Source organism: Mustela nivalis, assembly GCF_964662115.1.
Source record: "Mustela nivalis genome assembly, chromosome: 6".
Taxonomy (NCBI): Eukaryota; Metazoa; Chordata; class Mammalia; order Carnivora; family Mustelidae; genus Mustela; species Mustela nivalis.
The window spans coordinates 107118064-107143025 of NC_139025.1; the positions used below are offsets into that span (position 1 = coordinate 107118064).

The 24962-nt window shown below is 45.1% G+C and overlaps 1 protein-coding gene across 4 annotated transcripts in view; it reads left to right on the forward strand.

The window, feature by feature from the left end:
* Window positions 1–24962, forward strand: part of MYO1E (myosin IE) — a 196502-nt gene that overhangs the window by 115849 nt on the left and 55691 nt on the right. For all 4 annotated transcript variants that reach the window (XM_082733712.1, XM_082733713.1, XM_082733714.1 and 1 more), the window contains 8 exons: window positions 1125–1212; window positions 4801–4890; window positions 10008–10139; window positions 12269–12403; window positions 13825–13957; window positions 19380–19576; window positions 22420–22500; window positions 22802–22888. In XM_082733712.1, the coding sequence (XP_082589838.1) occupies window positions 1125–1212; window positions 4801–4890; window positions 10008–10139; window positions 12269–12403; window positions 13825–13957; window positions 19380–19576; window positions 22420–22500; window positions 22802–22888 (943 nt within the window). The remainder of the gene's footprint in view (window positions 1–1124; window positions 1213–4800; window positions 4891–10007; window positions 10140–12268; window positions 12404–13824; window positions 13958–19379; window positions 19577–22419; window positions 22501–22801; window positions 22889–24962) is intronic.

Genomic DNA, 24962 nt, shown 5'->3' on the forward strand with positions numbered 1-24962 from the left:
ACAAAGGAAACCCATAGAGAGATGAGAAATCGGACTGACTTAAGCGCCTTGTGAGCTGAGGTCATCATCAGTTGGAGGGGATTTTGAAGGAAGAATGGGTATTTTGAAGAGCAGACTATACACTGTTAACAAAAGGGTTTCCCCATGCAGTGAGGCCACCAAACGGAAGGTAGTCTTTGTTATGCAGGATGTGATAAATATTGCCTCATCATTTAATTTTAGAACTTCTAAAATAAAGTTGCTTACACCACTTCAGGGCACACAGTTTGAAACCTGAGAGAGCCTACGGTTTCTTTTTATTTATTTATTTATTTATTTTTAAAGATTTTATTTATTTATTTGACAGAGAGAGAGAGATCATAAGTAGGCAGAGTCAGGTACAGAGAGAGAGGGGGGAGCAGGCTCCCCACTGAGCAGAGAGCCCGATGAGAGGCTCGATCCCAGGACCCTGAGATCATGACCTGGGCCGAAGGCCGCGGCTTAATCCACTGAGCCACCCAGGCACCCTATTTATTTATTTTTTAATTATAGAAGTAGTACATGCGTTACTAAAAGCTTGGGAAATCAAATGAACTGAAAGGAGTCTTCTGTGGTATCTTTCACTTTACCAGAGCCTCTGCAAATATTTTGTGGTAGTTCTAGTCTTCCCCCACCCCCCAATGTTTTTTTTTTTTTTCTTTACATTTTGCAACCATGTTTTCATATAGAACTTTATCTGATTTATTTCACTCAACATGAATTCCTATGCTTTTTTCCCCCTAAGGTTGCAATCTTCCTGTCAGTTGTAATTTCCGTCTACTATTCCATCTTTCCAATATCCCGTAATCTTCCTAATCATGTTCTCCATTATTGGGCATTTAGAATGCCTCATTGTCTATTCTGACATGATCGTTTTCAAGACCTTGGTCCACAAGGTGGTTGGTGTTTCTCATACAAGTCAGGGAGCTGACGTCATCCTGGCACGAATTTGCCTTTCTCAGCCAGCACTGTGCATTTATTACTGAATACCTTGATGCTTGATTTCTTTTCTTGTTTTTCGTTTGTTTGGTTGGTTGGTTGGTTGGGGAGAGGGAATGGGTTGTGATTTGCTTACTGGGTGGGTAATTATGTCTTTCTTTTCTCAGTGGAGAAAGTGGTGCTGGAAAGACAGTGGCTGCCAAGTACATCATGAGTTACATCTCTAGAGTATCTGGAGGAGGTCCCAAAGTCCAGGTGAGTTAGCGACATGGCCCATTTTGAGGCCCCATCTTACGTGAAATGTAAAAGTCTCTGTTTGCCGTTTAAAAAAAATAATTTTTTTTCCCACAGAAAAGACATATAATCAATCAACTTCTGTAACCAAGAAGCATGAAATCTGTAAAGAAATAGCTTGGGTTGGAGATACCCGATATAGAATAAGCTCTTACAAATCAATAAAAAAGGTCAAAAATCCCAAAAGGGAATAAATGAAGGGACAATGCATAAAACATGAAAGCATGCTCACCTTCATGGCAACAAGGGTGGTGCAGATTAAAACCTCACCAAAGAACTATTTCTTAACTGTCAGAATGGCAAAAATTTTGTAGTGTTTTAAACACCTTGTTGGTAAAAATATAAGAACATAGTTCCTCTCGTACATTATGGGGAGGAGCATGAACTAGTATACTTTTATGGAGGGCATTTCAGCAAAATCTATCAACTTTATGTGTATACAGTCGTTGATTCATCAATTCTGCTTAAGAGAATGTATCCTTTAGATGTTCTGAAATGAATGCAAAATGATACAATTATTTGATACAGTTTTTTTTAGTAGTGTAAAAGATTGGAAACAATTTGAAGGTTCATCAGTCAGAGACTGGTGAAATAATTTATGGTTCATGATAGAGTAGAATATTAGACAGCCATAAAAAATGAAGCTTCACGTACTGATAGGTCATGATCTCTAAGATAACAATGAACTACAAAAAGCAAGGTTCACAACATTGTGTATAATGTGTTGCCATCTGAGGAGCATAAGAGAACATATTTCCCTGTTTGTTTGGATAGTTAGAGCATACCTCTGAAAGGACAGATAAGAAACTGATAATGGGTTTTTCATGGAGGGAAACTGGGAGACCAAGGGAAGGGCACACTCTGCCCTATCTCCTTTTGAATCTTTTAAATTTCGAACATGTGACTACATTTCCAAAAAATCTTAAAATAGAGTGAGGGAGGGCTTGGGGGAAAGAAAGGAAGTAGGAAAAGTTACAGGGTAACATTAGGAAGGCAGGAAGATCCAGAAGAATGAGGACACAGGGGAGGTGAAAAAGGAGAGGAGTACAATATGGGCCGAGAGGCAGCTCGTTTGAGCGTGCAGTATAGAGCACAGAAGATACAGCGTCATCTGTCCTTCGTTTGACCCATCGTGCTAGCGGCATTGGCATCAGCAGGAATGAGTGCAGCCCCCTCCCCAAAGAGCAGGGGAGGATGGCGGAGGTGGGCTAGGGTCCACAGAGGGCTCCCAAATGCATAGGCCCCATCACTGGCCCAGACCACTGGGAACAGTTTCTTACTGGTACTCACGCTCCCAGGTGGATTTCCCCATAAAAATTAATGTTTTAATCTGAGTCATTGAAGAAGTGCAGTCATCTGTAGGTTCTAAAAAGATACATCAAAATTCTCTTCACTGTGGTTCTGTCTGCTGTTTAAATGGTTCTCTGTCACGCTGTATCCTGTTGGGTCAGAAGGCTTCAGGCAGCATCCAGAATTCCTCTCACATACTAAAAGGCCTTAGAGTGGCCTCATTCACTCAATGAAAGGAAGATTTAGGGAAGCACTGCCCAGGGGAAAGATGGCGCAAGTCACATACATAATTTAGAATTTTCAAGTGGCTACATATTTAAAAAAGTAAGAAGAAGCATGCGAAATTAATTTAAAAAATATATTGTATTTAACTCAGCATATCCCAAACATGATCGTTGCAGCATATAATCAGTATCAAGAATCTAATGAGATACTCTACATTCTTTTTGATATTAAATCATTGCAATCCGGCATGTAATCTATACTTAACAGTACCTCTCATTTGTGATTAGCCTTCTTGTAACTCAAGGCAACACGTGGCTCGTGGCTTCAGTGTTGGACAGTGAATATGACACAAGCACGTAGGTTGGTGTGGTGCCACTTGATTGTCTCCATTCCCATGATCACACCCTGTCCCTAGAAGGTTCGCATGAAGACCAACTCAGGATGTTCTTTTATGGCTGGGCTGTACCTTTATTTTTGTTCTTGGCCTTTTCCCCAAATGCTGACCGCATGCCACACAATTCTGTTGGACATCTTGATAGTTGATGGATGGATGATGGATGGATGCAGAAGGATTCTCAGCTTAAAAGTCAATAATTTAAAAAGGGAAGAGACAAGGAAGAGCCTTTCTTTGGTTCTGGCCCTATTAGAAGCCGAGTGTTGATAAAGGGTATTCAGTAACAGATATCAAGGATTGATGAAGAGCCACAAAGTCATAATTAATTTTACAAAGAAAGCATTGTTTGTATAAATTCATGAGTTTTTAAAGGAGAGTAGGCAGCTTGGAAGATGTTTCTAAGCTTTGAACTTGACCCCATGGAGGGACCACCCAGAATTTGTCTTTGGTGCCATGGCTAACCACATATCCCAGTTAGTGAAATTCCCATTCTTATTTCCTCTTCTGAATGTTCAGGAGGTTGCTGAAGGAACCACTTTAGCTGTTACATAGTTAACTAGTCGTTAGTGCCTTAATCTAGTCCTGTTTGCCACAGACCATGACCCAGTGGCCAGACTGCAGACGTTTATTGTTGACTTTTCTCTTCCTGTTTTCCTATGAGGACAATGATACAGAGCTCTTGGCTTGAAATTAGTCGGTAGCTAAAGAGCATAAACGAAAGACTTGTTATTTCTGGAACATGTTTAACCATAGCATGTGAATAATTAGAACTACAAGGAATGACTCACTTGTTGAAAGACCTCTCCAACATCAACTCCTATCTGTTGAGCTGTCTTACCCATAGAGTGTTTTGCACACTTTTCAGTCTGGCACAGAATTGGGGTGTTTGAAAACCAAATCCTTCCTCTTCAGCGGGCCAGGAGTTGTTCCATATCATCCGATGTTGGCCCTTGCTGCTTCAAACGTGGCTCCACTCTGGCAAGACCAGTAGTACCAGGGAGCTGGTTAGGAATACGGACTCTCGGGCCCTGCCCCAGACCTACTGAGTCTGCGTCTACATTTAAACAAGATCCCTTGGTGATTCATGAACATGAGAGCTTGGGAAGTACAGGCCTGTGTGCCCACAACCTTGTCTGGGAGGAGACACTATTCCATTTCCTCTCGGCTACCTCTCCCTGGCCATGAAGAGGGAGGGGGTAGGGATGCGATAGGCAGGTGGAGAATTAGGATAGAAAAGGGGTAGATAGTAAAGACTGACCAGCGTGGCAGCGAGATGCCCCTTCCTACTTCACTCGCCTTCCCGCTGTGACTCTCAGCCTGCCTGTGAGCACAAGGTCAAGCCCCACCATCCAATTTGGAAAGCCAGTCCTGGGCTATCTGTGGATCCCGTTTTCCTGGTGGTGGTGCCCTGGCTCCAAGGAATCAGGCATCAAGTCAAGGGAGTTGGAAGACAAAAGCACACAAGCAAGTTTAGGTCTGTTGAGAGGAAAGTGTTAATCTTCCAGAAACCCCAGGACCATGTAGATTTGAGACATCATCTGAACGGCCTTCAGAAGCCGAATGCTTAGGGAAAAGTGTGGTTTCTTGCTGCCTGGTTGGTGCTTAGACCTTCCTGACCTCTGGCCTGTCTTCCATGACAGCACGTCAAGGACATTATCCTGCAGTCCAACCCGCTCCTGGAGGCCTTCGGGAATGCCAAGACTGTCCGGAACAATAACTCCAGCCGATTTGTAAGTCTCTTCCCTGTTTCGGAAAATGTCGCCTGATTGATGGATGTTGTTGATATTTCTGCTTCAAGGCTGGTATCCCCAAGGAAATGGGAGCTTTTCACATATCATCAGCTTTTCAATCTCTCCCTCATTTCCTATAGCGTTGTGCTGTCAGGCATCCATTTGCCCTTTAACTGAAGTTATTTTTGAGCCTCGGGTTAGAAGATAATTTTTGAAAACGGTTTTCAACTTGATTTGCCTGACTAGGGAAAATAAAAATTGATAAAAGTGTCAGCGTTGGTCCTAGAGGGGTTTGCTTTGTGCCTTGGAGAAAACACCTCCTTTCCCAGACAAATAAATGAGTCGGTTAGATTCGCAGGTCTTCTTGTCTTGCTTTTGCTTCCTGGAACCTGGGCAGTGGACGTGGAAGGGACCAGACCCTTCAGTCTTGTACCTTGGATAGAACCTTCCTCCTCTCTGTCTGCCAGAGTGAGCCAGTTTTCTACCCACCCCAAAGAGCTCTGTGTATTTGTTTTAGATATGTTCGTGTAACATAATCACGTCCAAAAGCAGCTTGGCTTGGCCTGTCCGATGGTCTCCCAACCTCCACTTAACCCAAGGCAATGGAAGTGTCAGGCAGATGCGTGGTCATGAATGCCCGTTTAGACATTTTCTGCCTGAGTGTCTCCTCAGGGGGTGAATTGGAAAGCTGGCGAGGAAGCATATGAATATATTCCCCTTGACAAAAAGCCACATTTATAAAGAAATGAGTATTGGGCCGGTGGCTTTGATTTATGTAGATTTCATATCTTATCTCAACCATAGATTCTGTCTGGCGGTAAACCGTTCAAGGAGCCATCTGTGAGGCTGATTCCAGACCATTTAAAAATAAATACTGGGAATTTTGGAGAAGCATCATTTCTTTTTCACCCTTCTATTTTGGAAGGAGGGTTCTATTTCCAAGAGAATTCTTACTAAGGTCTCGTGTGGTGATTGTTAGATTCCCTGGTGAGTTATATCTGTGCTTACTGCCCTCCGTTTCCTTGCTGTTCGGTACTGTTCACACTATTCACTCATTCGTTCACCACTCATATTGTTCTGCTCAATGCCCGGGTTGTGTTATCCTGAAGAAGTTGCTAGGTAATGAAATACAAAAGAAGATGTGAATGAATTTTCCACTTGACCTTTCTTTCCTAATTGTCTGTCTCGGTCTGCTCTGTAAAAATGCACTTGACCAAATTCGACTCTCTAGCTACCCACCCCTCCCTTTTGCCTTCTTTAGAGAGCAAAATTAAATCAGTATTTTGATGTCTCCAATACAAATTATTCTTTATCCTTGGACAAGGAGGATGCATCGGTCATTTTTTGTAAAACAAACCAAAAATACCCAGCATTTACAGTTTTTCCAATTATAAAATTTCATGTAACCCTGATGAAAAGATGAGAAAGAGTGTGAACACGCGCACACACACACTCACGTGCACACACACACACACACACACACACAAGATAATGTCTGATGGGGCATCCAAAGATGTTTCCATTAATAATGAGAGAAATGTAAATTAAAGCCATATATCATTTTCTGTCTCTCAGATGAGCAAACATTAAGGAGTTTGATAATACCAGAGAAGAAACACTATTGGTTGAAGCCTGACACATTCCTCCAGGAGAGCAATTTGGTGATTTTTATCAACATTTAAAATGTTCAGGGGCACCTGGTGACTCAGTCAGTTAAGCACCTGACTCCCGATCTTGGCTCAGGCCGTGATCTCAGGGTTGTGAGTTCAAGCCTTGTGAACTGTGAACTGTGGCTCCACACCCAGGTGCCCACTTTAAAAAAAAATTTGTTTTTAATGTTCATTTTCGTTGACCCAGGAATAGGTACTATATCTAAGTTCCCTGTTAATAATGATCTGTTTTGCCTGACAACTCACAGACCTATACCCCTGAGGCAAATAATACATTATATGTTAATAAAAATAATTAATAAATAAATTTAAAAAATAATAATGACTTGTTTTTAAAGAGATCCATGGTTAAATTTCAAGAAACAACAAGTTATAAAACAATATCATATTTGTAATTTGGTCTCATTTTTATTTTAAAAGGTGAATTATATAAAAGGTAACTAGGTTGTCTATAAATCAAAGTTTGAATACACTGTTAACAAGTGATTGTTTAGTGGGAGGCAGTAGAAGGGATGTCAGGGTGGGAATATAGGTAATTTCTCTTTTTAAAATGGACATGCAGGGGCGCCTGGCTGGCTTGGTCTATAGAGCATGCAGCTGTTGATCTTGGGGTTAAGAGTTCAAGCCCCACTCTGGGTGTAGTGATTACATAACAATAAAATCTCTAGGGCACCTGGGTGGCTCAGTTGGTTAAGCAGTTGCCTTCATCTCGGGTCATGATTCCCAGAGTTCTGAGATCAAGTCCCGCTTCGGGCTCCCTGCTCGGTGGAGAGCCTGCTTCTCCTCTCTCTCTCTTTGCCTGCTACTCCCCCTGCTTGTGCTCTCTCTTTCTCTCTGTCAAATAAATAAAATCTTTTTAAAAAATTAAATAAAATAAAATCTCTTAAAAAATGGACATGCTGTATGAATCATAAAAACTCTCATAAAAAAAAAACTCACATAGCTCCACTTAAACAAATCTTCTCCAGTTTTAAGAAATACATGGTGAAATATTTCAAACACTATTTAAAAATAATACAGTGAACACCAGTGCACTCAGTACCTAGCTTGAGAAATAAAACATTATCAAGAATCAACGTTTCTTTCCATTTAATTATGAAAACGAAAAATCCCTTCTTTTTTTTTTTTTTTTAGATTTTATTTATTTACCTGACAGAGAGAGATTACAAGTAGGCAGAGAGAGAGGAGGAAGCAGGCTCCCCGCCAAGCAGAGAGCCCGATGCAGGGCCCAACCCCAGGACCTCAGGATCTCGACCCTAGCCGAAGGCAGAGGCTTTAACCCACTGAGCCACCCAGGTGCCCCAAAACATCCTTTCTTTACACAAGTTTCTCTTTTCCCCCAGGGTGCTCTGCAACAGAACTAAACTTTTGGTCTCCTATTAAGGGTTTTAACTCTTCTATAATAAACTTGAACTGTATATTAGCATTTCTATTTATTGGAACAGTGGTTCTCCACCTTAGCCACATATAAAAATCACTCAGGCTCTTTAAAACTGCTCAGGTTTGGGTACCAGTCCCTAGAGTTGGATTTACTTCTCTGAGGCGCCTGGGTGGCTCAGTCACTTAAGCATCTGCCTCCAGCTCAGGTCATGATCCCAGGGTCCTGGGATCGAGCCCTGTATCATGCTCCCTGCTCCGCGGGAAGCCTGCTTCTTCCTCTCCCTCTGCTGCTCTCTCTGTTCCTGCTTTCTCTGTCTCTCAAATAAATAAATAAATAAAATTTTTTTTTAAAAGGAGAGGGTGCGCCCCAGGCCTTTGCAACAGGACAACCAAAGTTTTCAGCCACTTCTGGAAGTGCTTGAGAGTCTGCCATTTCCTGCATCTGCCCTTCCTGGATTTCATGTCCTGTTTGGTTTCACTCCCGCCCCTACATTGGTGGGGAATGGTTAGGGGGTACATATGGACAGACACTGATCTATTCCCTCCAAAATGTGCCAAAAGGAAAAGATGGTGAAGGAATAGTCATCAGAACCGGAGGCATGGGGAATCTTGTGCAGCCATCACTTTTCAGGAAGCACTGATTTGGGATGGCAGTCATTAGTGGTTCTTCTCTCCGTCTGGTGCTTCTGGTATTTCTTTGGGGATTTATTTGGAGGAATTGGGGAGGAGTCATCTGAATAAGATGCACAGACAATTAGAGGGTGGCCTTCTTTGTAGCCTTTCTGATACCTGGAATATGCAGTTGACTTAGGAGGAACCCGGGAGATGATGGATACTGTAGGCAGCAGGAAAAACCTGAAACGTGCTTTACTTGTCCTTAATGAGTTTATGGTTCTAGTCCCAGACTTGCCGCCGGGCAGGAGGCAGCCCTAAAATGGGTGGATTTCATCAGCGTACACATTTAAAAAATATTTAATGTTTTAAAATATTAAAGTTTTTTTTTTTTTTAATGTGAAATGCAGCTAGGCCAGGCATGCTCGCCAGTTCATCCCCAGGCCATACCGCTCCCTAACACCCACATTCTCATCTTTTCCTTCATCTACGTTTACGCTCCTGGCCCTTTCCAGGGATGGAAGAGCAACCGGATTCCAGTGAGAAAAATAATGTCATTTCCTTAACAACCTGGACACCTTTCCAGCTAAATCCCAGGGCTTTATTCTCCTTTGTTCTTTCTGAGCAGTAGTTTAAAAGAAAATGATTAGCAACAACAGCAACAAAAATCTGCATACCCACAACTAGCTGGAACGAACATTGTTTAAAATCAAGTGTTTTTACTTTATATAAGAACACTAGAGGGGCACCTGGGTGGCTCAGTGGGTTAAAGCCTCTGCCTTCGGCTCAGGTCATGGTCCCGGGGTCCTGGGATTGAGCCCCGCATCGGGCTCTCTGCTCGCAGGGAGCCTGCTTCCCTTCCTCTCTCTCTGCCTGACTCTCTGCCTACTTGTGATCTCTGTCTGTCAAATAAATAAATAAAATCTTTAAAAAAAAAAAAAAAAAGAACACTAGATGATCCCAAGGTAAACGGCATGCTTTTTGCTCAAAGCCATGGAAATTTATCTGGCAGTGGGAAAATTTGCTCTCCCTGAAAGAGACTGATAGGGTTCACTCCTGTTGTGCTCGCTTCGGCAGCACATATACTAAAAAAAGGGTTCACTCCTGTTGGATCAAGGCAACCTTGAGATTTTCTATCCCATTCTTGACAGCTTCCGGCTGAGCAGGCAAGCACCCACGGTATGGGGAAATGGGCAAAGAATACAGCATATCCTTATTTAGTCAGGCTGGAAGGATAGATTCTCTCTGTCTCAATACAGAATGGTATGACTGGACAAAAGCCCTGGTTATTGTCTGATAGGAAGAAGTGAGGAAGTCTTGATCAGAGCTGGGAATAATTCAGAATGTATCTTTCATTAATGAATTTCCTTGAATTATATGCTACGTTCAAAGCCTGTCTGGAACATCATGTTTCTGTTCACCAACCATTGAAGGAAACCCCTAACTTTCTTGCAGGGAAAATACTTTGAAATCCAGTTCAGTCCAGGTGGGGAACCAGATGGTGGAAAGATCTCCAACTTCCTTCTGGAAAAATCCAGGGTGGTGATGAGGAACCCCGGAGAGCGGAGCTTTCACATATTTTACCAGGTTTTCCTTTATGTTTTTTTCTTTCTTATTTCCTTATTCCTTATCCACATTAAAAAAATAATTTTTCTCCCTCTCAGCTTTCAGGTTTAGACAATCTAGTCTGCCAAGCCAAGAGTATTTATTCCTATAGTATGTATAAGTCGGTTTGCCAAAAAACTGTGGAGATGTCCCTGCTTGTAAGGAGAGTAAGTTTTTGGGGAGAGAAGATAAGAATTTCCCCAAAATTAAATAATCAAGAAAGTGTTAATATAACTTCAGAACGTAAGTAGGAGTGCTTGATTCTTAGCCCCGCAAGAGTCCATCCACATGGGGGACGTGTGGCTGGGAGGGTGAGGAGAGGTATGGAGGGCGCACAGGGGAATGAGGTGGGGACAGTTCCCTGGCAAGTCCAGTGGCCCGAACAAAGCCCGGTTGGCAAGGGCGGAAGTCTCCCGAAGGGAGCTATCAGAGAAAAGACTAGGGATGGGCTAAGGATCTTTAAGCCCCAGGAAGGAAGGCCTGACCTGGATGTCCACAAGCCACCGACAGGCTAGAGCTGTGTGCGGGCTGCTCTTTGATTGTGTCCCAAGGCTTCGGGTAGCCTTGCGTTTGCCTACTTTTTAAAATGTTTTTCAGTACTTAAGAAATATAATACCAGGGGCGCCTGGGTGGCTCAGTGGGTTAAAGCCGCTGCCTTCGGCTCGGGTCATGATCTCAGGGTCCTGGGATCGAGTCCCGCATCGGGCTCTCTGCTCCGCAGGGAGCCTGCCTCCCTCTCTCTCTCTCTGCCTGCCTTTCCATCTACTTGTGATTTCTCTCTGTCAAATAAATAAATAAAATCTTTAAAAAAAAAAAAAAAGAAATATAATACCAAAACAACGTCTTTATGCATGAGTTTACGTATTAGCATTTCTTTCATCTCTCAGGGATCCACATCAGACTTTGTGTGAAGGCGTGCAGCTGTTTTTTTGTCTCAGTTTTACTTTGTTGGAGATCATCGGATTAGAAGGAAGTTAAAGCTGTGTCGGGAGCTCGCACCCATCCTTTTCAATTACATAGCTATCTCAGAGGATGGCAGATCATTCTGGCAGGTGGCTAGCGCGTGATGAGGGAAGTTTATTCTGCGGCCTGGAGAAGTTCAGAGTCAAGGGAAAGCTTACAGCCAAGAGCAGCATGTGTCCGCAGGCAGAAGAGGGTTGAGAAGCCGGTGGGGGTTGAAGATGCCAATGAGGGGCTGCGTGATGTGGGGGGGGGGGGCACACACAGAAGGGGGAAACAGGAAGGGGGTGGCACGAAGATATTTTGAGGAGGTGGAAGAAAGCTCAGGACCCTGATGTCATGGGTGACCTAGAACTTCTCAGTAATGATGCTGAGATGACATTAGGAACTTGACGGAGATGGAGAAATATGGCTATGCCCTTTCTCTCCCTACGGGAGAGTCCCCCTCCGGGCTGGAGCCAGGGTGTTGCTGGAGCCCCCTCGCACGGGCTGTGTATCTCCCTTCCCACTTCGTCCTTCAGTGCTGTTTTCCAGGTAGTCTGTAATCAGTCGTGGTAGGAGGATTTACACCGTAAGCGTCAGCAAACACTACAGTCCATTGTTCTCCCCACGAGTTGATGTGTATTTTTTTAGCACACCACTGGGGAGCCCTTTAAGAGGGTCTTGCTCAGACCGAAGGCAACATCAGAGCGGGAACAGAAAGCCACGGGATGGTCCATCGGGCGGGAGGTTTCAGAATGCCAGAGAGCGGGACCTGGGGCTACAGTTCCCAGGCATCTGTGGGGAGAAGCTCGAGGGGCAGCTGAACTTCATAAAAGCCATCAGCAAGTTGAGCAGGAACGAAGTGGTTATGATCTGGCTTGTTTTCCACTCTTCTGAGGGCTCTCACTCATACAGCCCTGCAAGTCCTCCTCACTGGACAAGGGGCAAATTCTCAGCTCCGGTAGGTCTTACCAGAGTTCAGAACTCGAATTTGCAGAGATGATCCGCGGCTCCCCCAGGCCAAGCAGCTATCCCGAGGCCCATAGTTTGGAGATCAGGACCACCCATCACTGCAGAAGGCAGGGTCAGAACATGCTCCTCACCTGGGCCCAGGAGTGGGGCCTGGGCGTGGCGGGCCCACCACACACACTCTGCTCCCTTTCGTCCAGCTCATCGAGGGCGCCTCTGCAGAGCAGAAGCACAGCCTGGGCATCACCAGCATGGACTATTACTACTACCTGAGCCTCTCTGGGTCCTACAAGGTGGACGACATTGACGACAGGCGGGAATTTCAGGAAACACTGGTAAGTGCGGGCTCCGGGCCAGGCAGGAGGGGCTCTGCCTGTCGCCTGCGGTAGAAGGGACCAGGAGAGTTAAGAGCAAAGAGCAGTGGGACATTTCCCCCTCATTCTGTTGCAAGCACCTCGTTTCCTTAAACCTGTGGGTGAGCGCCCTTCAACAGACACACGCCCAGCTGCCCGAGCACCACCAAATGAGCTGAAATGGGTAAAGGAGTGAATTCTTCATCCCTCCCAACCCCATCCTCCAGGCGCTCTGGTTACCAGGTGAACACTGTTGTAGGTTAATATATTTATCATCCTGGTTTACCTAGAGCTTAGGCTGGTGCTGAACTGTTGCCTCAGAAAGATGAAGTGAAGACCGCCCTCCAAGTCTTCAGCACCTCCAAGTGCTGGAGTTCCCTTCCTCCCCTTCACCCCCACACTGAATGGGCAGAGGGCGGCCCTCGCCTCCCTGCCCTTCAGGCAGTGTGCATGTTACGGTACCAAGGGTCAACCCCGGTACCATAGGGTTGAAGGGTCACATCTTCAGGGAAACAATTCAGTAAGTCAGTCTGAAATTTCTGGGGCTGGGCTGTTCAACCATTTAGCCTCAAAGAACTCTACACTTCCTCTGCCTTTTGGGTCAGCTTCCTGCTGGGCCCATCCTCAGCCCATGCCCATGTATGAGGCAGGGACCTTGACAGGGCAAGTGGGGGTGCGTTTTGAGGGGAGCTGACCTCCAGCTTGTGAGAGGGGGGCAGGCTGCTCAGGCAGACTGCATCCTGGGTGCAGGAATGGGGCCACCATGGGGCCACATGGCCTCAAAGGAGTGGGGAGAAGAAATGGAAATGGGGGACCTGCATTGGTCCTAGCGTGTGGTGCTCTAGAGCATTCAGATAAATAAGTCTCGGCATTTCAGCTATTTTTACTGAAGTTAAGGGACCTCAGAAACAAGACTTTTCTGTTACACTTTTATTTCATTTGCCGGAGACTTTTGATCAAATTCCTTTCACAAATACAATCTATTCCCCACCCTCCTGATGAGGCAGAAGATCTCCAGAATCTCCCTGGAGTAACTAGAAAGGGGGCATCCGTGCTCTTGGCGGGAGGGGCGTGGCAGTGAGGACACAAGGGGCTCAAGGACAGGGTGCTGACTGCGGGTGCAGCTGCTGCTCCCTCTGCATATCTTTGCTCCTGGGGGTCTCCTGCTGGGGGATCGCCGGCTGGATCCGAAGACAGACCTGCCTTCCCAGCGTGCCTCTGACACTTGAAAAAAAGGGATGAGCGTGCGCCGGGCAGCGACCTTGTCCTACGGGGTCTCCCGGCTGCCCCGGCCAGCTAAGCCCCATGTGACTGCACTAGTTCATCCAAGCTTCGGCTTCCTCATTCCGTGCTTAGCAAGCTCGCGGCCTACCCACCTGCATGATTTCTCTCTCCTCTCCCAGCACGCGATGAACGTGATCGGGATCTTCGCGGAGGAGCAGACGCTGGTGCTGCAGATCGTGGCGGGCGTCCTCCACCTGGGGAACATCAGCTTCAAGGAAGTCGGCAATTACGCGGCGGTGGAGAGCGAGGAGTGTGAGTGGCTGCGGCGCACGGCGGGTGCAAGCGGGTGAACGGCCGGGTAGCTCCGGCCGAGGTAACCGGCCCACGTCCTTTGCTGGGGTCTCAGCCGGGGGTGTGGGGAAGTCTCGTGTCCTGTCGGGGCAGAGCAGATGGCCTTCGGAGAGTCTGGCCTCTCCTGTGCACCTGCCCTCCTCACCACATCCCACACCAGGAGGCCGTTCATGAGATGTTTGTTTCAACGTACCGCCGGCCTTGGGGGAGTCTGGCCCAGTTTCACACCTTGGTTTAAAAATAGTGATGCCTTGGGGCGCCTGGGTGGCTCAGTGGGTTAAAGCCTCTGCTTTCGGCTCAGGTCATGATCCCGGGGTCCTGGGATCGAGCCCCACATCGGGCTCTCTGCTCAGCAGGGAGCCTGCTTCCCCCTCTCTCTCTCTCTGCCTACTTGTGATCTCTCTCTGTCAAATAAATAAATAAAATCTTTAAAAATAAAAATAAAATAAAAATAAAAATAGTGATGCCTTAATGAGATGAGAGTAATAGCTAAAGAGAGTAATAGCTAAAGGAATAGCTAAGATTTGTCTGCTAAGAGAAATCTCTGTACCTGACCTGTGGGGTCTCCATCCACCTCGAGGTCCTGAAGAGCAGGTGGTCGGGTTTATGTCAGGATGGGAAGCTCCCAGTTGGAGCTTGTCTGGGGGCTGGTTTAGACTGGATTCTGGAAACAAACAAATGGGCACTGGCTATCCTGTTGACATTGTCGGTGATTGCCTTTCATGGTCCCCTCTGCTATAGTCCGAGGCTAAAGACTGAATGATGGTGTTTGCTCTTTGGGAAGAAATCGGTCCTTCCTGCAGACCCGTGATTGGTTGTGTACGCTGCCAGCCGCCATGGCCAGTGTGGCCGGGGACTTTAGCCTCTGAGGCCTCAGATGGCTTTCCAGGCTGCTCTCAACCCACACAGCCTTTAACCACCCAGGAAGATGTTTCTTCCTTTCTCAGCATTCTTCCAGAATGATAAATTTAGATGCTTAGTAATAAATAGTATCCTACTCATTGCCGACAATGCAGGGAGGCTATTACCATTCCAAATATGGCTCTTTTTAAAATACTTTTGTTTTCTTTTGTGATAAAAAAGGGAAGTTCTGCTAACTTCTGATGTGTCTCTGATAAAGATGAATTATGTTAACTAGGGAAGGGGGGGTGGGCAATAAATACACATGGTCTGCATAAAGTCTAGAAACAGGACCCAATAATAATCACTACTTTGTTAGATTTAACGTACATTTTCCTTCCCATTTAACAAATGCACATAGATATCCAGGAGGGTCATTAACACTTGTCTTTTTTCAACATTGACCATGTGGGTTTCTTGGTGGTTGCTGTAGAAGCACAATGAATTTCTCTTGCCTTCTTGGATAGTACAGTCTTTTATTGCCTCTTTTTGCTGGAGAACAAAACAACCCTGACACAGCAAGCCTTCCCCCGTATGCTTGAGCCAAGAAGTGGTTCATTGCACATTGATGTCGGGAGGAAGTAGTCTCCTCAGCCAACTGGGTAAGGCCCAGTATTGGCAACTGCCTTGCAGTGCCCGGATTAGAGGCGCTGGAGTGGGGGAGATCAGGAGAGGCTGTGCTCGAGACCTAAGAGATGTAGCAAAGAACTGGGCCCTTCTTCTGAGACTTCTTTCCTGCGCCTTTGGCGTACCTTACCGTGAGTCATTCCCTTAGCCGAGTGTCCCATCTACCCCTTCACCCGTCACCTTGTTCCCTTCCCCAGAGGGCACCAGAGTTGCCACGCTCCTGTATTCCTTTCAGGGGATATGTGTTTCCCAAGCCACGATGTTCGTCCATTTTTTTTTTTCTCCCTTTTGTGCCTTAATGGGGCACAACACGTCATGTTCTACAGTTGCTTTTTCACTTCACCTTATATCTTGAAGGTTATTGTAGTCATTAAGAGCATCGTCTCTTTTTAGCTACAGTGTGCCATTACTTGGCTCTGGGTACTTGTACTGAACCAGTCATCTACTGAGGGATGATATCAGAGCAGGACCTCCGCGATTACAACACTAAATGAACGCACTAAAATGAATAACCTGGTTTGTTTCCTCTTTCTCATGTTTGAGTATGTCCTGTGGAATATACACAAGCGGGAAGAGTAGCAGGCAGAGGGAGAAGCAGGCTTCCCACGGAGCAGGGAGCCCAATGCGGGGCTCGATCCCAGAACCCTGAGATCATGACTTCAGCCAAAGGCAGACACTGAACACACTGAGCCCCCCAGGCTCCTCCTGTGGAGTAAGAGGGAAGTGTTCACCCATGTTTTTATAACAGAAGAAAGCAGACTTTCTGTAATTATCATGGAAAAGATGGTAAGATTGCGGTCACAGCTGACCTAGTAAAGCAAAACAGCCCTCAGTAACAACAGATTTTGTTACTGACCCAACCCCAGACTAGTGGAGCTGTAGGGTTGCCTGAGTCAGACCTGTATGCAGCTGAGCAGTCAGACAGACCTTCGCTTCAGCACATGTGTCTCTGCCCGAGCCCCTACAGTAAGATGACATACTCTTGGAATCAAGTCTTGCTCCCAAGGCATTGTTGTTAAAGGGGGAAAAAAATACATAAATAGTAATGGGAAACATGAATGACGATGCCCATCTTTTTTTGTCTTGTGGCCGGTGGGTTAGAGAGTACGGAACCTCAACACCGAGGACAGCCCACATTTACTTTGCCATTTCTTTTACATTTGTCCAATAGCACTTTGTTTTTGCTACGTCTTTTTAGTTTATCTCCTCTGGACTTCAGATGCACATGGAAAAATTAATCCAGCTTTGCTTTACACTTTAGTGCAGTAACAGAAATCTATTCTCCTTTTCAAAATGCGTTGAAACTTTCTAGCAGGTTCCTTTATGCTCTATGTAACTGTGATTAACAGTATCAGAGTTACAGTGGCATTTTGAAACTAATGCCTCCTCCGCCCCAGCCTCCCTCCCTTCCTGCCTCCCTGCAGCCTCTGAGCTTCTGTACTGACATCCTTCTCCAGCCACACCTGCACACACCCTCATGGAAATTCACAGCCTGAAGGAAGTCAGTATGAGCAACCCTGTAATTTCAGCACCAGGGCAGCCACTGAAGAAAATACAGGGCCATAAAAGCTTGGACTTGAAAAACATGGCATCGATCTACATCCCCCCCCTCCCCAAGCAAGTACCAGATTTCCTCTCTAAACTTCTTAGGGGTCTTCTTGAGTCTGTGGCTCTGACTCTTGGCCACATTCCATTCCTTGTATTTCAAGTGCCTGTGGTCCTTCACTCCTGCCTTCTTCTACGGAAGCCATGGGGAACTTGGAAGGTAGAGTGGGTTTTTTTGGTCTTAGATTAGGACCCAAGGACTTAGCCTTTGTGTGGCATTTCTTTAGTTGTGGTCATAAAGACAATGGTGTAAACATTTTTACCATATTTTAACCGTGTCCCTATTTTAGCATGACCAGGGGCTTGGGAGAAGTGCATATTTTACAAAGCAGACAAATGGAGGCTAATTATTCATTGTATCAAAGTATTCAGTGTGTGAATAGTGAATTTACTATAAACCCCTGGTAATAATATCCACTGTATCAAATGCGAAATGGATCTGACTAACTGCCTAATGGTGGTGGCTTCCCCTTCATAAAGGCTCTCATGTCAGACACTTTGGGAAATGTCTCTTGATTTTCCCAACAAACACACATGTGTCTAGTCTGGCTTATGGGCGTCATACGTCCTTGTCCTATGTAAACTTAAGTTTCAGTTTAGCAGAAGACACATTCAGATTCCTAAACCTATGTGTTAAGATGAAACAAACCAAGGGAATTGGCTGTTGGCAAATGAATACCCTGGATTTTGTTCCAGTGCCCTTTGTAAAAGGAAGCCCTTCTACGAGTCTGAGCATTTCTGTAGAACACTAGCATAGATAATAAATACCTTGTTCTGGCATTACACATCTTCAGAATGCCTTCGCTGACTTAATCTCGTTGGAAGGTATCTACTGAGAAATGTCAACCCGTTCGTTCTAACACCATCTGTGAAATTCAGATTATCCTTTATTGGGAGGCTTGTGATTTTTGAGCATTAGCATAAAGTCTTTAACAAAATCCTTTTATCAGAAACTTTTGATACAGTTTTATGTGGAAAAAGAAGACTCCTATCCAAGTTTGGAGTTGGGATTTGTGTGCGTGAAAATCTTTCATTCATACTACCAAAAAAGTCTGCGCGTTCTTTCATGATCCAGAATGGTGTCATTTATTCACATTGGAGTGTTTCGAGCAGGAATTAAGAAAACCCATTAAATGCCTGGCCCTCCTCTTGGCAAGTTGCATGGCTTGCAACAAGTTACTAAACCATCTTTCAGCTCTTCTCTTCGAAGACCAAGGCTGTGTTACTACGTGTCCTCAGGGTGGGATGGGTGTGCTGTGACATGCGCTGCACCAATGCCTTCCATTTCACTCCATCTGCCTCTCCCAGAGACATCTTGTAAATTACACCTCCTGCCCCAAAGGACCTCCGCTGTCAGAGTTCCCCCTAACCTTGTGACCGCCTACCTTTCCAGCAATGACCAATGCTGGTGCACTTGCTGCACCTTGACCGTGTCTCCTTCCTTGCTGCCTCCCCCCCAACCCCCCGTGCCCATCCCACGGCTCTCCCCTCTTTTCCTTTGCATCTGTACAAATCCTGTTCTTCCCCTTTCAGGCTCCACTGGAATCCCAAATCTTCCTCGATGACCCCAGCAAGTCATAATAGCTTCCTGTTCTAAATGCCTCCAGGACTTTATTATCCCTCTGTATCACATATTCAGCTCTTCAGAGGCTTCTTAATTTGGCAAACTATCCATGCCTCATCTAAACTGTCTTCAGGGTTTCTTAACATTATGTGTTCTGTCCTCTTTAGTAACTGTGTGCGTGGTAAGCCCTCAAGAATAGGTAATTATTATGATATTGAATTATTACTCCCATGATACCAGGTGCTTCAACATCTTTGGGAATGATGCTGTGAAAACACCATACCAGAAAGGAAGAAAACAATTTTGGGAGCCAAAGAAATGTCTCCTGATTTAGTTCCATCCGGGCTGCCCTCCTGCAAACTTGGAAAGATGTCCATTTTAGGCATGTAGCTGTGATCTCACAGGGGGATTGGTTCACCATCCTTCTTGGATCACTGATTTGTATTATTGGAAGTCTCAGCTGTCAGAGGAATTGACTCATGTAATAGAACAATTGAGAAAAACAAAGTGGATGGGTGTGTGCGGGACTGCTGATAAGCAGTCTTCGGTAGAGTGAAAGTTTTTAGGGGGCCAGTGATGGGGTGTCTTGTAGGTGCACATGCGCACATGCAAAAATGCCTCCACGTGTTTGTGAAATGAATTGTTAAAATTCTGAAAGACCATCATGTTTTGTTTTGTTGTCTATAGTTTTGGCTTTTCCTGCGTATCTTCTGGGAATAAACCAAGACAGGTTGAAAGAAAAGCTCACAAGCCGGCAGATGGATAGCAAGTGGGGAGGCAAGTCGGAGTCCATCCACGTGACCCTCAATGTGGAGCAAGCGTGTTACACCAGAGATGCCCTCGCCAAGGCTCTGCACGCCCGGGTCTTTGATTTCTTGGTAGATGTAAGTAAGCACAAGTGGACATTGGTGGCATTTCACATCTCTGCTCTTAAAAATTAAAACTACTAAGAGCTTTGTTTTCATGTTTTAGTCTGTTCCTTAAAACCATTAGCTTACTCCTCCACTTTTTATCCGTTCACCCTGGAATCACTGAATACCACCTTGGCTTCTAGAATTGTCCAGCAAGATGTTAAGATGGTAACAGTTTCTTCCAACAAAATATTTAATAAAGCCAGAACGACAGAACAGAAAAAGGGGAGACCTGTGGTTGATACTTGGTTGACTGTTGAGCCTCAGCTTTAGAATACTGTATCACGTATTGCTATGTTACAGATTAACCCCCAATTTAGTGGCTTCACCAATAAGCATTTATTCTGTCACAGTTTCTACAAGTGACTTAGCTTGATGATTCTGGCTTAAGGGTGAGGCCGAAGTCCAGAGGCTGACTGGAGCTACAGCCATGTCAAGGCTTGACTAGGCTTGAAAGGTCTTGTCCTAAGGTGGCGCACTCCTAGGGCTGTTGGCAGAACGCCTCAGATCCCTGGCATGTGAGCCTTCTTTCAGGCTGTTTGAATATCCTCACAACATGGCAATTGGTTTCCCGCAGAGGGAGTGATCTGAGAGAGAGAACATGGAAGAAGCCAGAAAGCTTTTTTTTTTTTTCCCTTAAGATTTTATTTATTTATTTGACAAAGATCACAAGCAGGCAGAGAGAGAGAGGGAAGCAGGCTGCCCACTGAGCAGAGAGCCTGATGTGGGGCTCGATCGTAGGACCCTGGGATCATGACCTGAACCGAAGGCAGAGGTTTAACCCACTGAGCCACCCAGGCACCCCAGAAGCCAGAAAGCTTTTAATTTGTAAGCTTCGACCCCAATATTGACTCTCTGCCATATTCTGTTGATTAGATGTAAGTCAGTACAGCCCACAGTTAAGGGGAGGAGAATTAAGTTCTACCTTTTGAAGGGAAAAGTATCAAAGGGTTTTTTTTAAAGATATATTTTAAAACTACCATAGAGTGTTTTATAATTCCATAATCCTATATACTTGTATATACATATACATATATGCATACACACACATATGTATATATATGTGTACCACATAGATTCTGAAAATTAGTCTTTCAGCAATATGGGGCTGCCAGTGATAGGCTATGTTAATCATCATATCCTCTGAATGGTAGAAGAAAATAGCAAACACTTCTACCATCCTTACTATGTGCCAGATGCCATTCTAAGTATTTAAGAAAAAAAAAGCTATAGGATTCTTCCCACAACCACACGATGTAGGCATTATTCTGCTCGTCTTATAGATAACTTAGGCACAGAGAGGCTAAGGAACTTAGCCAAAGCAACACTACAATTAAGTGATAAATCTAAGAATTACACCCAGGTAATTTGGCCATGTTCTAGCCCTTCTACTGCTCTTTTATATATTCAAGCTAGAAAGAAGCATAGGGGGACCCTAAGGCAAGACCAGCAGCATGGCCATTCTCTTTAAAAAAATCTCCTTGAACTTGGCAACAACATCTGTAAGGCTTTAAGTGTGGTTAGGTGTGGTTAGGATTGAGTAGGGCAGGGCAGGATAGGGTAATGATTTTGTGTACTTTCTGTGGAAGGTCAGGGTCATACTAAACATGAGTCATCCTTTTAACTTGTCCAGACGCCTCATTTTACTGACAGGGGAATCATAAGCCTAGGGATTGGTGGATTTGCCCGAGGCCCTTCAGCAAGAGATTGATGCAGAGTTGACAGCAGAACCCATGTCTCTCGTGCCTCCCAGTGCTGGCCTTCCTACCTTCCTTTGTTTTTGCCTGCCCTTTATTTTGTGTGTGGTGAAAGCGGATGAACGTCCCGTGTAATTAGAGCTGACATTTACTGGGCCCTGAGCATGCGCCGGGCACCGGGCTGAGGGCTGTGGGTCGTGATGCATTAGCTCTCCAAAGAGGCCATGCCATTTTCTTGGCCCAGAAAACACCTCTGGTGCTTCCACATTCATCCAGGTGTTCACCACCTCTGGGAACTTTTCTCTTCTGTCCCTCCTTACCCTGCTACCCTCCCGAGCCCCCTGGTGGAAACTGCACCCCCCCTTGTTAATTCCAGCCCTTGACTTGCATGTCCCTTCTCACGGTGATCCAGAACACAGGTGGAGTAGACATTGTGCCATTCCATGGAACCCCAGACCCTGCCCCTGGCCCAGGGCAGCCTTGGGGATTCTAATGTCACTCTCGTTGGCAAAATTGTAGCAAGGGTTCAGTGAAATACGTGGAAAGTGCTAAGCAAAGCCTGGCACAGGTGAACGGTAGATACACGGAGCCTACTTATATTCTCCTCGCTTTCATAATGATGACTGGTATCATTATCCGTAGCCCGCCCCACCCTCTGTCGAAGCTCCTGGCCCCAGACATTGATATGCCTCCCAGCTGTTAGGGGACCATTAAATGGCTACTGAACGGGGTCAGTGGAAATAATATTTATGGATATTGTCTTATCAGTTCTTTATATGAAGTAAGTTTTACGTCAAGTCGTGCAAGATGACATTTACTTCCAATTCTCCAGACTTCCTGAGAAAAACTAACTGCTGGAAGTTCATGGCTTTCATCATGAAGCCATAGTAGATTTTTCAGATCCTGGTGGTTTCCCAGAGTACTTGACCTTGCAGCAAGCCTTTTTCTTTTCTTTTCTTTTCTTTTTGAAGCTGCAAGTCACCTCTCTTCCTGTTATCCTCTGTTTCCAGCAGGCAGTTGCATTTGCTTTGTACAGTCTTGCTTCCCTGTCCCCCATGCATGCCCTTTTCTGATAGGAAATAAAAGGAGTTCATTGCCATCTTCCTTACTTTCTCTTAGTCCATCAACAAAGCAATGGAGAAGGACCATGAAGAATACAACATTGGCGTTCTGGACATCTATGGCTTTGAAATATTCCAGGTAAGGCCCGTCTGAACAACTGGGGCTGTGGGAGGGGGATGCCTTACATCTGGCTTGAAAGAAAGAATTCTGGGCAATGGGGAAAAAACCCGCTCCAGGTTCCTTTTTGCTTCCGTTAAGTTGTTCATGTACCTTTACTAAATAGTTTCTCCCAAATATAAACTATGTTGCTATCTCCTGATGCCTCCAACATTTCTGTTAAGGCTTCTCACATTGAAACATTTCACTTAACCACTTAAGGAAGGACTTCATAATGATTTCGCAGAAACAATTACATGCAAGCAACTTTTTTTTCTTTCAGAAAAATGGCTTTGAACAGTTCTGTATCAATTTTGTCAATGAAAAATTACAGCAGATTTTTATCGAACTGACGTTAAAGGCAGAACAGGTAAGCAGCCCCTCTTCTTTCCTCCTGTGTTATTTCTAATGTGTTTTGTTTAAAAGATATGAAAGTCTCTCTTTGGGCACTAGATTTAAGCTTTAGTCTTGTATTAGGAAACGTACTTAATAAAGTCAGGCAGAAGAACCATATGCCGTTTTGACATTTTGGTCTATGAAATGTAAACACCGTCTGCTACCGTTTCTTTCTCCTTTAAGCAAATGATGTTGTGAAGTTGGACTTATTGCTGGCTGCTTTTACTACTCTGACTCATTGTCCCAGTGGAAAATGGAAACCCAGTTCCAACCCTAGCTGTCAATGGCATGGACCATGTTCCAGAGGAAAAACTTGGGTTTTCTCACATTTGCTCTACTCCCAGTCTTCTGTAAAAAAATCAATGTGTTTTCAAGAAAGCGCGTAGTTTTCATTCTGACTTGAAGGAACGTGCTTTGGTTACAGTTTCTCCTCAGAGTTCAGGGTGGGTTCCCTTTGATTCTGGGCTCCATGTTGTTTTGGATTCCGAGGGCTGCTGCTCAATGTACCACCAACTCAGTGGCTTAAAACAACAGAAACGTCTTCCTCTCACCATTCAGGAGGTCAGAGTCTGAAACCAAAGTGCCTTTAGGGCCACACACCTTCGTGGCCTCTTCCAGCTTCTGAGGGTCCTGGTGGTCTTTGTCCTCTGTCAGTGGAATTCCAGGCTCTGCCTCTCCCTTCATGTGGCTTTTCCTCACTGTGTCTCTCTGTGCCCAAGTTCCCTTCTTTTTTCTCTTGGAAAGACACCAGTCATTAGATTAAAGGATCTCCCTCAATCCAGGATAATTTCATGTATAAGATCTTTAGCTTAACTATATCTCAAAGATCCTATTTCCACACCACACATTTTGAAGTTCTAGGTGGACATGAAATCTCAGGGGACACATGCAAACCTACTACACATGTGAAAGGCTATTTGGGGGACATTAAGCCATGGAAGTGTTCGTGCCTCTGCTTGGAAATCCCAGTGAGCAACGGTTTCCACGTAAATTTCTGCCCTAGTGTTCTAGCTTTCCATCCCATCAGAGCCGCCAGAGCAGAACAGCCAGGGTAAAGGGTGGTAGGGACTGAGACTGGATGATGTTGGCAAAGGTTAGGTCCTAGAGGAATGTTGTCCAGGGGGAAAAAGCTTCAGATTTTGTAGGAAGTATGATGGGAAACCCTGGGGGAATTTTGAACAGATTTGTGTTTTTGTGATTTGTATTTTTGAAAAGACTCTTCAGGTTCTATAGACTTACGGAGTGGGCTGAGGGGAAGACAGACAGGAGTGGAAGTTTAAAAACCAGCTAGGAGACTGGGCAAGAAATGGCGGGGGTGTAGGCAATGATGGTAGCATTAGAGGTGGTTACACCGTGAGAGGCGGTCAGATTCAGCATGTGTTTTGGAAAGTGAGTCAACATGACTTGCTCAAAATAGTTAGCAAGGAACCAAGAAGGAAAGAGGAATTAAAGATGATTGCTCCCTTTGTAGCTTGAATCACAGGGCCAACGGTGAAGCAATTTGCAGAAGAGTGCGATTAGGAGAGTTGATTGGAGATGATGGGGGAAATGCACAATCAGATCTCCACAGAACAAGTCACACTCCTAAGACCTCTGACACTTCGGGACAGAGTCTCTAATGTATGAAATGTGCATGACCCTGGAACTCAGTGGGGAGGTCTAGACTAGAGAAATGAATTTGGGTGTCATTAGCCTGCAGGTTCTATCTAAAACCAAGGGATTGAGTGCAGTCCCCTAGAGAATCAGGGCTGAGAATACAGAAAGGCTGGAAGATCGAGTCCAGAGACTCTGTCAGGTGAAGGTCTGGAAAGAAGCTAACAAAGCAAGACAGGTGAGGAAGAAGGGAGACCAGAACGTGGTGGTGTTCCTCATGGGAAATGAGCAACTGGCCTGAGGGAGGGGCCTTCCCCTTGGGTGCCTCGAGGCTAATCCACACTACTCTTCTTATATTAAATTCAAAGAGATGATTTTGTACCTGGACCTATAGGTTAAGCCATATTAAATTGCCATCATTAGTAGATCAGAAATGATTGTGTGCTAACAAATTT